The sequence below is a fragment of the Miniopterus natalensis genome, chromosome 13, assembly GCF_054644295.1.
Source record: "Miniopterus natalensis isolate mMinNat1 chromosome 13, mMinNat1.hap1, whole genome shotgun sequence".
Classification (NCBI taxonomy): domain Eukaryota; kingdom Metazoa; phylum Chordata; class Mammalia; order Chiroptera; family Miniopteridae; genus Miniopterus; species Miniopterus natalensis.
This window is the reverse complement of record NC_142093.1, coordinates 50,506,545-50,520,561: the sequence shown is the minus strand read 5'-3', so window position 1 is coordinate 50,520,561 and position 14,017 is coordinate 50,506,545. Positions and strand designations below refer to the sequence as shown.

At 56.5% G+C, this 14,017-nt stretch overlaps 2 protein-coding genes across 3 annotated transcripts; one reads left to right on the top strand and one right to left on the bottom strand.

The window, feature by feature from the left end:
- Positions 1–843: 843 nt before the first annotated feature.
- On the top strand, positions 844–4,115 carry CHCHD5 (coiled-coil-helix-coiled-coil-helix domain containing 5). 2 transcript variants are annotated; one of them, XM_087823869.1, is made up of 4 exons: positions 844–1,148; positions 1,641–1,777; positions 2,035–2,200; positions 3,938–4,115. In XM_087823869.1, exons 1-4 carry the CDS (start codon positions 981–983, stop codon positions 3,959–3,961), a joined length of 495 nt encoding a protein of 164 aa, XP_087679995.1. In that variant the 5' UTR covers positions 844–980; the 3' UTR covers positions 3,962–4,115. The 2 variants fall into 2 exon arrangements, with proteins under 2 accessions (XP_087679995.1, XP_087679996.1); XM_087823870.1 differs by having other exon boundaries at positions 1,104–1,148; positions 1,637–1,777.
- A 4,927-nt stretch (positions 4,116–9,042) lies between these two features.
- On the bottom strand, positions 9,043–13,804 carry LOC148091688 (ral guanine nucleotide dissociation stimulator-like). The gene is made up of 9 exons (XM_087823758.1): positions 13,796–13,804; positions 13,173–13,388; positions 12,714–12,817; positions 12,178–12,247; positions 10,550–10,618; positions 10,040–10,111; positions 9,721–9,753; positions 9,260–9,381; positions 9,043–9,076 (listed from the first exon to the last, which is right to left on the bottom strand). Exons 1-9 carry the CDS (start codon positions 13,802–13,804, stop codon positions 9,043–9,045), a joined length of 729 nt encoding a protein of 242 aa, XP_087679884.1.
- Positions 13,805–14,017: the final 213 nt, after the last annotated feature.

Here is a 14,017-nt window from a genome sequence, read left to right as displayed (position 1 = left end):
AAGGTTTTCCTTCGGTGTGGCCGGCTCAGGTGTCAGCTCGGGGACAGCTCCTGCACTGGCCCAGGCTCCGTGCCCGTGGGGAGGCGTCACTGTCACACCCCCGTTTCACACACGCGCACGCCGAGGCTCCGCTGTCCCTGACTCAGAAACAGCCTGTCTCTCCAACCCTACGACAACTGGACGTGTCCGGCCGGCCGGAGCCAGGGGACTTCCGTGTGCTCGTGGCGGGACCGGCGCCCCACTCGGGCGGGGACCACGCAGGCCCAGCCCCCGCCCTCCCCCGGCAGCGGCAGCGCACCTGTGGGAACAGCGCGGCTCACGGGCGCCCGGCCTCAGCGGGGTTCACGAGGGTAGGTAACGCAGACCCCGTCCCGCCGGCTCCGCGCACGCGCCAGTGTCCCAAGGGGACCGAGAGCGCAGGGCCCGGGCAGACGACGACGCGGGGCCCAGCCAAGCCCAGCCCGGCCGCGAGCAGCGCGAGCCGAGGGTCGGCAGCGAAGGGAGACGCGGGCCACCAGTTCCAGCCGAGCCCGGCCTCCCAAGACTCCCACAGCCGAGCGCGCCGCTGCCACGGTGCGGAAGTCCCGCCCTACTGCCCCTTACTTCCGGTGTAGCCTGGCGCCGCGCGCAAGCCGGAAGTAGAAAGCTTATTGCCCTCCCCCCCTGGACGCGCTGCCGGTGGTTAGCAGGGCGCCGCCATTGCAGGTCGGGGCGGAAGCAGAGGCCGCGCGCAGCCTGGACAGTCTGACGCCGGAAAAGGCGGGGCGCTCCTCTCAGACAGATTCCCCCGGCACCCGCCTGGACATGTGAGTAGCGGGAGCACCGGCCCTGCTCCTGCCGTGCACGCCTTCTCCTCCCGGTGACCGGGGCCTAGGCCGGGATCCGGCAGGAGGGGCTGGCCTCTGTTCCTTGAACCGCCGACCCCCAGGGCTGCGCGCCGTCGCCCCCTCCCGGCGTGTCCAGGCCCCGCCCCCCTCCTCATGGAAACGGAGGACTCTCACACCCCAGGCCTGGCCTTGGAGCCCCACGTTTCGCCCCCGCGTCTCCCCACCTTCTCTCTGGAGTCTCTGCACCTACCCCGGACCCCAGGCCTCCGCAGCAGGCGCACGGACTCGTTCTTGACACTGGCCCTGCGCTGCTCTCAAGAGGTCACCTACGTGTAGAACCACCCTGCTCCCCAGACGAACCCGGGTCCCGGCCTCACCTGGCGCTTCCAGATTGTGCCCCGAGTATCCTGCGACCCATCAGGGCCTCCAGTGTCCCTCCATTGCCCAATCCCCAGGCCTCTGCTCTAAGACTGATTGGGAGACCCTTCCCCGGACCCCAGACCCCCACACCCACCTGTGGCTCCCAGGCCCTTCCAGAGCTCTGGGTCCTGCTTCTAAGACCCCGCGGGGGGAATGACTGGGCTCCAGGACCCTGACCTCGCTTTAGAGTGACCAGATCTATTTAAGGACCCCCACTACCTACCCTGAAGACTCCCCCCCACCCCCCCGCCTGCTCCACAGCCTGGCACCCCGCGGGCCCTGTCCTGGGACTCGTCAGGTTCGGGGCCTGCCCCAAATCTCCCCCCCCCCCCCGGGCCCCCGGCCTACCCGGACCCAGGACAGAGCCCCTTTACCCGTGTGTCCCGCAGGCAGGCGGCGCTGGAGGTCACTGCCCGCCACTGCGGCCGGGAGCTGGACCAGTATGGCCAATGTGTGGCCGCGAAGCCCGAGTCCTGGCAGCGGGACTGTCACCACCTCAAGATGAGCATCGCTCGATGCACCTCTAACCAGTGAGGGCCGGGACAGTTCAGAGGGGGACAGTGGGGGCGGGGGCAGGAGGGGCAGTGCGGGGGCAGGCAGCACGGGCGTGGGTAGTGTGGGGGACAGTTCGGGGCCAGTGCGGGGGTGGGTAGTGCCGTGGACAATTGGGACTCAGTGGGAGTGGGGGTGGCGCGCAGTACGAGGGGCAGGGCCATTGGGTGGGGGGTGGACAGTGGGGCGGGCCAGTGCAGCAAAAGTCTGGATTCCTGAGGTGCCCTCTCTGCAGCCCAGTCATCCGTCAGATCCGCCAGGCCTGTGCGGAGCCCTTTGAGGCCTTTGAGGAGTGTCTTCGGCAGAATGAGGCGAACACAAGCAACTGTGCGGAGCCGGTTCGTCGCTTCCTGCAGTGCGCTGAGCAGGTGCAGCCCGGGAGCCCACCGGCAACCATGCAGGTAAAGGCCTGGGGTCACCCTCAGCCCCACCCTCCCAGCAGGACGTCCCTTCACACGCATCCAGAATCCACAACACTGTCTCCTTGCCCCATCCAGAGTCCCTGCTTTAGTCCAGCCACTTGCCCTCCAGGACACCTGCCCTGCCCTCCCCTGGCCTCCATGAATCCCCACCTGCCTCCCCACAGTGCCCAGAGAGCACTGAAGGACCGAGGACTAGTCACATTACTCCTTTGCTTATTGTCCCTCAGCAGCTTCCCGTTCCCACTGAGGGACAAGGCCCCAAGGGTGGGCTGGCTCCCTGTGTTCCCCAGGCCCCCCGTTCAGTCTTCTCCTGCACCCCCTCCTGCTGCTCAGCTGTCCTGGCAGAGTATGAGGATGGGGTACAAGGTCTTACTCTCTTTAATGAACATGGTAAATGAACAGATACAGTATATCTACAGTATTAAAATTTCATGGATGGGTACAATTTAAAATAAATGTCTAAAGAGATTCCTTATGGGGGCAATACTGAAAAAAGGTTGAGAAACCCTGGTTTAGATGTTTATGGGACTGTGAGCTCCAGAGGCACAGGTCACCTCTTCACCAGCCCCTCTGACACCCATCTTTCCATCTCTGTCTCTGTGGCCCTGCCTTCCCTTCTTGCTCCCTGGGGAGAAGCCTTCTCTTGGGCCTCCATGCTCCTTTTAGTCCTTCCAACCCACTGGTTTTCTGTGATGGTCCCCGAGTGTTCTGAGTGAGTCTGACTGTGTTCTGCTTTACTTAAAACCCTTTCCACAGACCAGGTCTCAACTCAGTGCTGCCTATGGGCCCTTATCCTCCACCTCAGGCCCTGTGTTCCAGCCCCAGGAAACTGGCACTTACTTGAGCCCATGTCTGTCCTGCAGCCAGGCTTTTATCCAGCTGTTTCCTTCCGCCTGAACTGCCGCCTAGTCCTGCTCACCTCCCTCAGAAAACCTCGCTTGATGGCCGATCCCTTCACCAGGCTCCCACAGTCCCTGAGCTCCCTCATTATGGCTTACATGTCACTGCTTTGTAACTGCTGCCCTTCTATCACCTGTTTCAGAGGAGTTCTTGCTAAAGATGGGGCAGAAACCCTGTCACCTCAACCTGCGGTCTTGTGTTTTTATGAGGCAGGAATAAGTGAAAGGTTTAGGCACAAAGAACTCATAGCAGAAAGAACTTTTAATTCTTTTCAGGAAATATTCTTAATGATCTCATGCTCTTCACGCTGGTTTCTTAGTCATATGTTGGTGGTGTTTCTTTGGGCATCTGAATAGTAAAGACCTCACCTTCCCATCTTAGGACCAGCTGCTCTTTCCCTCCCAGGACAAGCAACCAGCCTGTCCCCATCTCATGAAACATGCTGTACAAACATATCTCATGTTCATGTAGCCAATGATTTAAAGTGCTACTGATCCCTGCACCCCTTGCTCTACCGTGACCTAGTTTCTGTGTAGATTCTCATTTGAAATAATCTTGTTCATTTGCTGTGTATCTTTCCTTAGAGTTGGAGATGTGCGTCTGCTGTGCCCCTCGCTGGGTCCCCAGTACCTGTAGCAGTGCCAGGCACAGAGCAGGTGCTCAGTGCATACAGCACAGCTGCCTTCCCTGCTCCCAGTGACAGTTCACTGTGTTCATGGGCTCCAAGGGCACCCTCTACTGTGTCTACACAATCTCCACACGGCAACCCCAGGGCCTGGCACGAACACAGGCTGGTAGTTGATGTCTTTTCTACAGGCACAGCCGCTTCCTGCCTCCTGAGGACTCTGGACCATCTGAAAACTGGATAGGAGTGACTGGCCACTTAATGCCCCAGCCCTGAAGAGTGAATGACCAGATACTCTCCTGAGGGCCCTGGACATGGGCCTAGTCTCTGGACATCAGGGCTCGCAATAAAGAAAGACTGTGGACACCAGGCTTTGATTCCTGCCTTAAGCACTTGAGGGCCCTAGAGAACTGGCTGGGCAGAAACCCCAGTTGTCTGCCCCAGCGTCACCAGGTGTGACAAGGAAGGGCTTGTCTCCAGGCCTAAGACCACTCCCACTTCTCTTGTTAACTCTGCCTCAGCCATTCTTGTCTCCTGCTATGTGGACAGGCCTTTTCCTCTCTGCCACACCAGCACTAGCCAACTGTTTATTGCGTGTTTACTTGAGGCTTTGAGGGCATAAGTAACATGTCTCTTTTCCTTCTGAGTTCAGAGCCAGTTGAGTGGTAGACTGGGCATCTGGGACACAGTCCCACTGGGGACTTCCAGAGACTGCATAGGACATCCCTCAGTTACTCTCCAAGGGACAACTCCCTGTTCATCACTGAGGGCTGTTTTTGTGGGCACTGACCATCTAGCACTTCTGCCTGCATTATGGGGTGGAGCAGCTCCTGCTGTCAGAATAGCCCTGAGCAGAGGGAGTCGAGTAAGCAGCATTCAGCACACAGAAGGGAGCGCCGACTGGACCCGGGCAGTGGCTTCTTCCTGTCTCTCCTTGGGATGTCAGCTTCCATGGGCACAGCTGGTGATCACAGGCCCTAGAGGGCAGGTCTGCAGGAGAGGGATCCCATAGTGCTGAGCTCTATGTGCCTAGGACTACACCTAGATTTACCATTTAGACCTGTTGCTCCCCCTGGAGGTGACTCCAAACCTCCAGAAATCGGAAGTGACTGGCCAATGCTGACTGGACTGGCCATTTGAAACCTGAGGCTTGTGCCTTAGCTTGGAAAAAATGAGCTAGAGTGTGTCCTGGGGATTTGATCTTTAAGACAAAGGCAGTTGGTGTGGAAGTCCAAGTGGTCATTCCTGAGGTCCCTGAAGGGCTGCGAGGACCTGGTGACTTCTGTTCCCAGCTCTAGTTTCCTTGGGCTGTGCAGTGAGCTCTCCAATTTCTGCACGTTTTTGGCCAACCTCACTTTGCTCACGTGGGTTCTGCTCCGTGTAACTGAAAAGTGTGATATCAGACAAGACGAGATCGAGACTACATTTCAGAATATCTTCCAGTAGGCTAGGTCAGCTGCCCATGTGGTGATCTCGGGAGTAGAACAGAAGCCTTGAACCTGTACCACACATCGTTGGTCAAAGCAAGTCCTGATACCAGCCCAGATGGGGGTGGAGGGCACACATAAGGCATTTAGCCATAAGGAATTTTTGCCCATGTTTCAACTACCATAAAAACTTCAGAGTTTCTATTCCTGGGTGTTGGTAAACTATTTTTCTAGGAGTTTTTCCTATGATACGAATTTTCAAATTGCCATAAATTTGTTAATATAATTATTTTCTAAGGTCTGTAGAATCTGGTGGAAGCCCCTTTTTCCTTTCTGATGGTGGTTATTTGTACCCCTTTTTCCTTTATCTTCACAGGGCTTTCTCAGTTTTATTAGCCTTTTCACAGAATCTGGTTTTGGTTTTGTTGGTGTCTATTTTGTATGTTAATTCTTAATTTTAGTCTCTTTATTATGACCTGTTTTGGATTTGCTTTACTTTTCTTTACCTTTTTGACATGAATGTTTAGGTCCCTGATTTTCGGTCTGTTTTCTACGACATGCACTTATATTTCCCACAGAGCATGGCTTTCTAGTTTGCTTGTTTCATTTATCTTAGATTTAGAAGTTTAAAATTGTATCTTAATTTCTAAACATATGGGAATTTTTCAGGTCATCTTGCTTAGTTGCATTTGGGATGGAAACACGTTTTATATGATTTCCATTTTTTTTAAACGTTGAGACTTTACGGCTGAGAACACAGTCACTTTTGTGAATGCGCCGTATGTGTTTGAATCTTTATTCTTGGTTCATAGTGCACTGTGTCGCTTGGGTTCTCCCAGAAACAGATTTGGGGACAGGGACTTGAGAGATGCTCCCAAACAGCATTAGAGGGCAGTGGGCAGTGGCACAGGGCAGGGAAAGCAGACCCCCAGGCACACTGTCAAGCAGTTATCACTCGGCGGCAGCATAGTGCTCCGGGGACAGTTGAGAACACATGCTTCCCACGTGAGGCACGAGGTTGTTTATACTCTAACCCCCACCTTGTTGAGGCTACTTTGGAGGCTGGAGTTTCAATTCCCTGCCACTTTCTGGGTTCATGTCAGTGGGGGCCACATTGTGGTCATTCATTTCAGTGGCCACTACCTATTGCCATAGCTGCCATTGCCTCAGCCTGTTATGGCTGCCTTATCAGGAGCTGCCATCCATCATCTCGCCCGCCTGTGCTGCCAGCACTGCTGCCACCCATCACCGTGCCCACCACAGCCACCATCGCTGGAGGTGTTGCCATAACAAGAATGCCTTCAAAATGCTTGACTCAGTTCACAAAGTGGCCACGTTCCACCCCACCCCTTTTGCCCCTTTCAGCCTTGTCCCCAGCAGTGGCTTATAATTTGCTTCCCCCTCCTGCCTCCAGTCTACAACGCGGACCCCCACTTCAGAGCTGGCCTCCTCCCATCCACTTGGACTTCGTTCAGACTGCCCAGTACTCAGACACCTGGCTGGCCCCAGGATACTCTGTGAAGGACAGTGTGCCGAGAAATGGCCTCATCCCAGTTTCAGGGCCAGAGGGCCGTGTGTTCATTTACCATTCCACAGAGATTGCCTGAGCACGTGCTGGGGTCCACGGATAAGACCAGCACCACGGATAAGACGTATCACTGAGCCAATGCATGACGCCTCCATCAGGGACCCTAGTGCCAGTCAAGGCCCGGACCACCTTGGCTCTCAGCCACCCAGGAGCCACTGCACAGCTCTAGTCAAGCACCCTGGTGTCCCTCTGCTGAACCATGACCCCCATGTGCACATGTCCTCCTGCCCCAGATCCTGGAGGTGGGGGTCTCCTTGCCTAAGACCATTCCCCATCCCTCCTCCCCAGTGTCTCCAGCTTTGAATCTTACGTTCTCAGACTGTACCAGCCCTGCCTGCTGCGGGCATCCACAGACCTGGGTGTCTCTCTCATCTTTGATGATTTCAGTACTCACATCGCCGGCACCCCCCTCACCCCATCTTCGTCATAACCCCTGGTTCAGTGCCTATCCTGACCCTCCAGCACTGCAGATTCTACGCCCCTGGGCCTCGTCGCCTCCCCTCAGTGTGGGCAGCATGATGGAAGCGTAAGTGCCCAGCTCCTGCCCAGCTGGGGAACTGGGATGGCGCCTACGGGAGAGTCCACTCGAATGCCCCCGATCTCAAGGGACGCACAATTGTAGTTTCCTGGGCAACGTAGGCGGTGCCTGGAGAGCCCCCATTCGCAGTGCAGCCCCGATCCTGGGCGGGCAGGGGCATGGCTCTGTTGCAGGAAGGTGGCCCCTTTGGAGCGTGGGATGAGCACGGTGCGCTGCACTTGAATAACTGAGGCCAGTTATACAGGGACACATGCTGCCAGTTAGTTACAGGAAGGGGACACAGTAGCGCCAGCAGTAAGGACGGGATATGCAGCTCAGTGAGAGGTTATTTCATGGTAAGGGCTCCAGAGAGGCCCGGGGCTGGGTCCTTGTCCTCCTGTAAGAATGACGCTGGAGACACTTTCCCTTTCAGAACGGGACTCGCCTAGAACACTTCGGAACCAGGGCCCAAAAGGGGCTCAGCTGGGGATGTTTATATCTGGCTGGTCGTCTGTGCGCGTCCCCAAAGCGGCCCCAACGATCACCTCGACCCCACAAACCTTCACATCATCTTATATCCAACGTGGCCTCGTCACACTTGTCTCTCTCTGTGTGCTTTTTGTTCGGAGCACCTGGCACGTCCTGACTTCACGTTAGGCATGTGCTGCTGCTGTGACTTTCCTGCAAAGTTGCCATCCTCACAAGCTCTTTGGGTTGACCACTGAGCTTCTAAAGCCTGGCCCATAGGAGGCGCTCTGTACACACCTGTTAGAGGAGGGAGTGCATGAAGTCCTCTCAACCCAACTTACAAATTTAAGGAGATCCCAATCAGAATTAAAAAATAATTGAATAAATGTTCAGAGGTACCTATACAATGATCATCATCAGAGAATTATTTATAAAGCAGAAAACAAAATAATGTTAAAATAAATCCCATGCCTAGCAGTCAAATTGCACTGTGGCAAAAAAAACCCGATTCAGAAGTAGATACACTCGGCTAACTGTAGGATGGAACATGAGTGCAGCAAAGTGCAGGCACACAGACCCCTGAGTTCTGGTCCCTCCTTCACCCCCAAGCAGGTTTTCTCGTTTCTCTGCAGGTCTATCCTCTTTGTTGGGTTCTCGGCATAGTTTTAGGGCTCTGGGTGCCTTGCTTTCGCTGACTATTTTATATTTGTTTGTTTCTATTTCCACTGTATTTAACCTCATCTGTCCATTCTTCAAGCTTCTTGCTATTCCGTTTTCTTTTTGTTTTTCTTGTCTTTAAAATCTCACTCGAACATAGTTGAGGAAAAAAATCTATTTTAATATCCTATAAAAAGTCACAACTTCCCAAGTTTAGTTCTTATACTTTTCCTTTGTATGTACAAATTCCCTGCTAGAAATGGACACATATCGGACAAAACCTCTGCTACTTGTTGCGCTGCTCTTAAGAGGAAGGTTTTCTACTGTCTGACTTTCATAAACTTCCACCTAAGACCGAATAATTTCCGTGAAGAGAGATTTTGTACCCAAACATTTTCTTTCTTTGTAAAACAATTTATAATCGGAAACATTACAGAGGTCCCCTCTTACTCCCGTGACCCGCCCACGCCCCCCTTCCCTCGGAGCATCCTCGGGCTGTTCCACGCTTCAGTGTTTTCAATTAGGACGAAGTCCATGAAAATGCGATCAGGTTAAGAACTGTTTCCACTTTTGCTGTCAGTCATTCAATGACATCCTTCTGTCTCTAAATCGAGTCCTGAGTGTCCTGCTGGCCAGCTGCTACAGGCGCTCCAGCTTGCGGGACAGGAGGTAACTGCAGGACAGAGGGGCACATGTGAGCTCCCAGGAGCCACACCTCAGGTGTCCCTCCCAGTGTCAGGTGACGTTGTTGCTACCCAAGGTCTGGGGCTAACCAGGGAGCCTTGGACACAGGTTCCCTGGACTGGCCACAGGGAGACCCCACCCCCGCCCTCTCCCAACTCCTGCCCCACCTCACCCTTCCCTCAGGCTGAGCTGCTCCACGGCCCCGAACCAGGCCCAGAATTGCTCGTTGGGCTCTATTTCATATTTCTCAGCAGCCTCCTGCAGCACCACGATCTCCTCCATTATTTTCTGTTCCTGGGGCCAGCGGGAGAGGGGATGCAGACACAGCACCGGCGGGGGTGGGGAGTGGGGCAGGGGACCCACCCACGGTCTTTGCCCATGGGCACTGTCCTTCCCCTCATTCCATGCAGTCCCTACCCATGCTCAGAGTTGCCCATGGACAGCTCTTCCTGCAGGAAGGTATCCTTGATGCCATCCCCTCCCCCAGCCACCAACTAGAGGGGCCTCCCGCCTCTGTTATCAACCCTCCCAGTAGATGTGAGATGCAGGGCATGGAGCCCAGGAGAGCGCCAGCAGGGGCGTCCCTGATGTTCACCCCCTCCCTGCCCCACGGGAGGTGCCACAACTGCTCACCATCTTCTCTTTTTCTAAGTTCATCCGATTCCCCTGCAAGGCCGACAGCCAAAGTCCATCAGAAAGACCCCATGGCCCTGACTTCCCCCTGTGCCCACCCCGTCTCATGTTGTACTACTGCCAGGTCCCGAGAAAGGGCGGGAAACATGGAAAGAGAGGGCGTGGACCCAGGCCAGGCTCTGAGCTCCAGAGGACAGGGACATGGATCGCTATATGGGCAAGACACCCCAGCTCCCAGGGGCGGCAGTGCTGACAACTCAGGGCTCTCTCCCCAAAGGTACCATTGATGCCATCCCAGCCTGGGCCCCAGGTCACCCACCTCCGGAGAGTTCTCTGTGTCTGTGTCCAGCATCATCAGTTCATCCAGAAATTTCCCAAGGAAGGGGACACACTGGGCAATCGGGGTGAAGGTGGCATGAGCCCCTGCTCTCAGGTGCCCCAACACACCCTCCCTTGAAAGCCTCCCACCCTCAGGCTCCAGGCCCATCCCACGGATCCCACGTGGAGCAGCCCAGGACCCTTAGAGCCTCCCCTCAATGGCCCCTTCCCTCACTCTCCAAGAACTCCTCCTCATCACCTATCAGGGCCTACTTTTGGCAAATCACAGGGTCTGTGGTCAGGGGCCAGCCCCACCCCCATCTCCTTGCTGCACCTAGTTCTCCCAGGCCCTCCTCTTTGTCACCTCTAATGATGGGTCCTGGGTTCTGTGGGAACAGGGGGCGAATGCAGGAGAGGAAGGCCTCCCTCTCTTCACTGGGAGGCCTCCAGCTGGGAGGACAGCGTCCCCAGTCCTCTGACCCTGGAGCACTCACCAGACAGGCTCACTCACCTTCTTCGGCAGCCTCTTCTGTGCTCCACAGAGGGTCAGCATCAGAGTGACAAATCTGGAGGGCCGCTTCTGCCAGGGTCCGGGACATGGTCATTGAGACCGTAGTCCCCTCACCCTACTTCGCTCTCCACCCGGACCTCAGACCCTGGACATCTGACCCAAGTCAGCTGGAACCAGGGCTACTGTGCCTCCAGCATGCTCTGATTCTGGCAAGCTCTCAGCTACAACTCTCACTCGGTGTGTGACCTTGGGCAGAGTGTGAGACCTCCACCTAGCTCACAGGTCCTCTTGAGGGCTCAATGTCATTACTGTCATCACTGCTCTCACCCTACCCTTGCAGGTGGAACAGTGCAGGGGGCTCTGCACAGTCCTTTCCTGCCTGAACCTCATCAGCAACCTGTGAGGCCTGCAGCACAGGGTGGTCATCCCTCCATTTCGCTCACTTGGAGACAGGAGGCCCAGAGGGGGACAGTGACTGGCTCAGGGGCCCACACAGGAGAGGCCGCCTGCCCCTCCCAGCCAGAGGCTTTGTCCCATGTGCCCTCACCAGCCCCATCAGTGTCCAGAACCCTGTCCTCTGGGCTCTTAGGTTGTGCCCAAGTCCCCATTGGGCCAAGGCATAGACAGATGGACAGGTGTGTCAGGAGCCTGGCTGAGCAGCCCTGCCTGGCCTACCCCACTGGAGCCTGTGTCTAGCAGACTGAAGCCAAGGCCATGCCAAGCCTTCACCTCCCCAAGGACCTCCCAGGACCTTCCCCTGGGCAGCAGTGTTTCTTTATTCTCGGGGATGGGACCCTCAAGTTGTCCCATCTGACTGGCAGGGTAGCAGGTGACAGGACACTTTGCCTCCTCGTGGACAGGAAGCATCTGAGGTCTGTGCTAAACGTGCCCACCCTGAACAGCTGCCCCACCCAGGAGGGGGTGTCAATTGAGGGGAACTGAAGCTAGAGCTCCAGCTCCCCACCTCACTAACAATGCCCCAGTTCCCCAGACAATTCTTAGAAGCCCCCTGGCCCGTGTTAGTGCCCACTGGGCACTGGGTGAGAATCCTGAGACTGACTGGCAGCGAGTGCTCCGGGGGCAGTGGAAAGTCACAGAATGCACACCTCTCTGTGTCTGTTCAGCAATGGGGACCCGGGGCAAGCAGCCCTTTTGTTCACCTGGCCCGTGGGAACCCCCAGCAGGCCCAAGCCCGGGGCAGGCAGGGTCGCTCCCCTTGAGGGCGTGATGAAGACAGAAGGACCAGCAGGGCCCTGGCTTCCTGAGGACAAGCTGGGCTGGTTTGGGGAAGAAAGGTCCCCCCCAGCCCATTCACCCCACAGCCTGAAGAAGCCAAGTGCCAGCGGGATGGACCCGCATGAAAGCCAGAGACGCGCTCAGCCTGCCAGCCCCGCACCCCGTCCTGGAGCAGCCCGGCCACCGGCACTCTGTGCGGGGACCAGGCCTCCTGCCCCTGAAACTGCCCCCCAGCTGCCCAGGGACCAAGCAGATCCTCTTCCTGCTCATCGGGACAGAGGGGGAACATTTTCAGAGCATCTTTAAGGGACAGACGACCAAAGCCACATCCTGCACGGTCCCCGCTTCCCTCGCCCTCCTCTCTTTCCAGACCCCCGGCCTCCTCGCTCTACCTCCATGTTGTTCCTCCAGATCTCGGGATTGTCCTCCTCACAGAGTTTGGTCATTTCCACTCTGCTCTTCCTGAGGGGAGGGACAGAGGAAAGACATGTCCAGGAATGATGGGGGAGGGGAGCTAAGGGCAGATTCCTTCTGACCATCTAAAGTTTCAAACTCCTGGGGGGAGGGTCCTCATGGGTTCCTCTGAGCAGGACCCTCTCCGTGGGACTGGGGCTGGGCTCTCAGATGGTCACCGGGGCCCCCATTCCCATTGCTCTTGAGCGGTTTTGACCAGTTCTGGTTTCCGCTGGGCACAGGGTTCTGGTGCTGGAAACACTTGCCAATCTCCTATTTGGCTCAGTGCAGCCTCTGACATTTAAGGGAACTGACTCTTGAAACAGAGCTGGTGGCCTGAGGTCCCAGGGAGGCTGAGAGACTCCGCCCATGAACCCAGTCCCTGTCCCCAGGGTTGGCTGCCTCCCAGGAGGTGAGGGGACTTTGGAAGACATATGGGAGATACTCCGTCCTCTGACGGGGGAGGCGTGCACACCTGGAAACTTCCTTCCACGTCTTCTTCAGCCGATGGACTGGCGTGCTCTCTAGACCCGACAGGATAGAGTGGAGGGAAGAGAAGTTCCCCAGGGCTCTGCACTCCTGGGAAGGGGGAGATGGGCTGTGAGGTGGGGAGCTGGAGCTCTAGCTTCAGTTCCCTTCAATTGACGCCCCCTCCTGGGTGAGGCAGATGCTCAGGGGGGACACGTTTAGCACCCAAAGACCAACACTCACAGAAAGGAGGGTCTTAGCTCAACCCGAGGAAGGAGCCAGGTAGGAAGTGAGCCTCCCACCACTGGGGCCTGAGTGAGAGTCAAGGTCAGCATGCCCCTGGCACAGAGGACCTAGAGACTGTGCCGGAGCTCAGACGTCAGACCTCAGGCCTGCCAGCTGACAAAGCAGTCGAGGCATTTGTAAGGCTCCACACAGGGACTCCACTGGGCCTCCCATCACATACCTTGGCCACCTTCACCCAGTGCTCCACGACCTTGGCCCTGTCCTGGGCCCTCATGCCTGGGTCCCCGAGGCAGGTGGTCATCACGCAGGTGGCCACGCGAGTGAAGTGCGCCATGGTGGCACGGGCAGTTGGTTCCAGCTGCTCATTGGCAGGATTTTCCAAATGGGGCCAGATGGAGCCCAGGCACTGGGAGGGCAGCACCTCCGTGGACAGCTCCTGGGGAGAAAGGGCCGTGTCACCCAGCCCAACAGCGCCCAGAAGCCTGGTCCACAGCAGTTGTGAGGTGTTAACATCTGTGCTTTATGGGTACAAGGTTTGAGAGCAGTGTTATTTGTGCCTCGGTTTCCCCATCTGACACTCAGCAATAATAAAACCTTACCCTCTCTGAGGTTATGGAGGGTGTTGAAGAATTAATGTTTGAAAAATGGTGGGAACACTTGGCACATCACAAGGGCAGTGTCTACGTGTTAAAATCAGTTTCAACATTCTTCCAGTGTCTTTAAGTGCCCGAGGGTGAGGAGGAGCTCCTGGCCCAAGATAGAGAGCACTCCACAACATATGAATACGTGAACAGGTGACACTTTGGAAGGCCTTGCAAATGTCCCCTCCTGCCCTGGCCTCACATTCTCCATGTGAAGAGCTGGGTCAGACCACAGATCTGTGCATGTCTGTTCATGGTTTGAGGCCAGAACTTCTCAGGGTCCTGGGGACTTCTGGAGAAAGGTGGGAACCCCTGGGTGGGGTGAAGGTGGTCATCAGGGTCAGCCAAGCCTTCTCTGGGGGAAAGGCAGGGGCACTGAGCTGAGGACAGAACCCGCCCCAGCCCTGGGCCTGGAAGCCAAGAA

What these genes read in the sequence shown, in the direction of transcription:
- LOC148091688 (XM_087823758.1), bottom strand. An exon ending in ACGTGGAAGGAAGTTTCCAG is followed by an intron (nt 12,248 to 12,713) that starts GTGTGCACGCCT and finishes CCCTCCCCTCAG; the next exon opens with GAAGAGCAGAGTGGAAATGA. An exon ending in ACTTAGAAAAAGAGAAGATG is followed by an intron (nt 9,382 to 9,720) that starts GTGAGCAGTTGT and finishes CGCTGGCCCCAG; the next exon opens with GAACAGAAAATAATGGAGGA.
- CHCHD5 (XM_087823869.1), top strand. Translation starts at nt 981, where the DNA reads ATGGAAACGGAGGACTCTCACACCCCAGGCCTGGCCTTGGAGCCCCAC. An exon ending in CCCTGCGCTGCTCTCAAGAG is followed by an intron (nt 1,149 to 1,640) that starts GTCACCTACGTG and finishes TCCCGCAGGCAG; the next exon opens with GCGGCGCTGGAGGTCACTGC. An exon ending in GCTCGATGCACCTCTAACCA is followed by an intron (nt 1,778 to 2,034) that starts GTGAGGGCCGGG and finishes CCCTCTCTGCAG; the next exon opens with CCCAGTCATCCGTCAGATCC.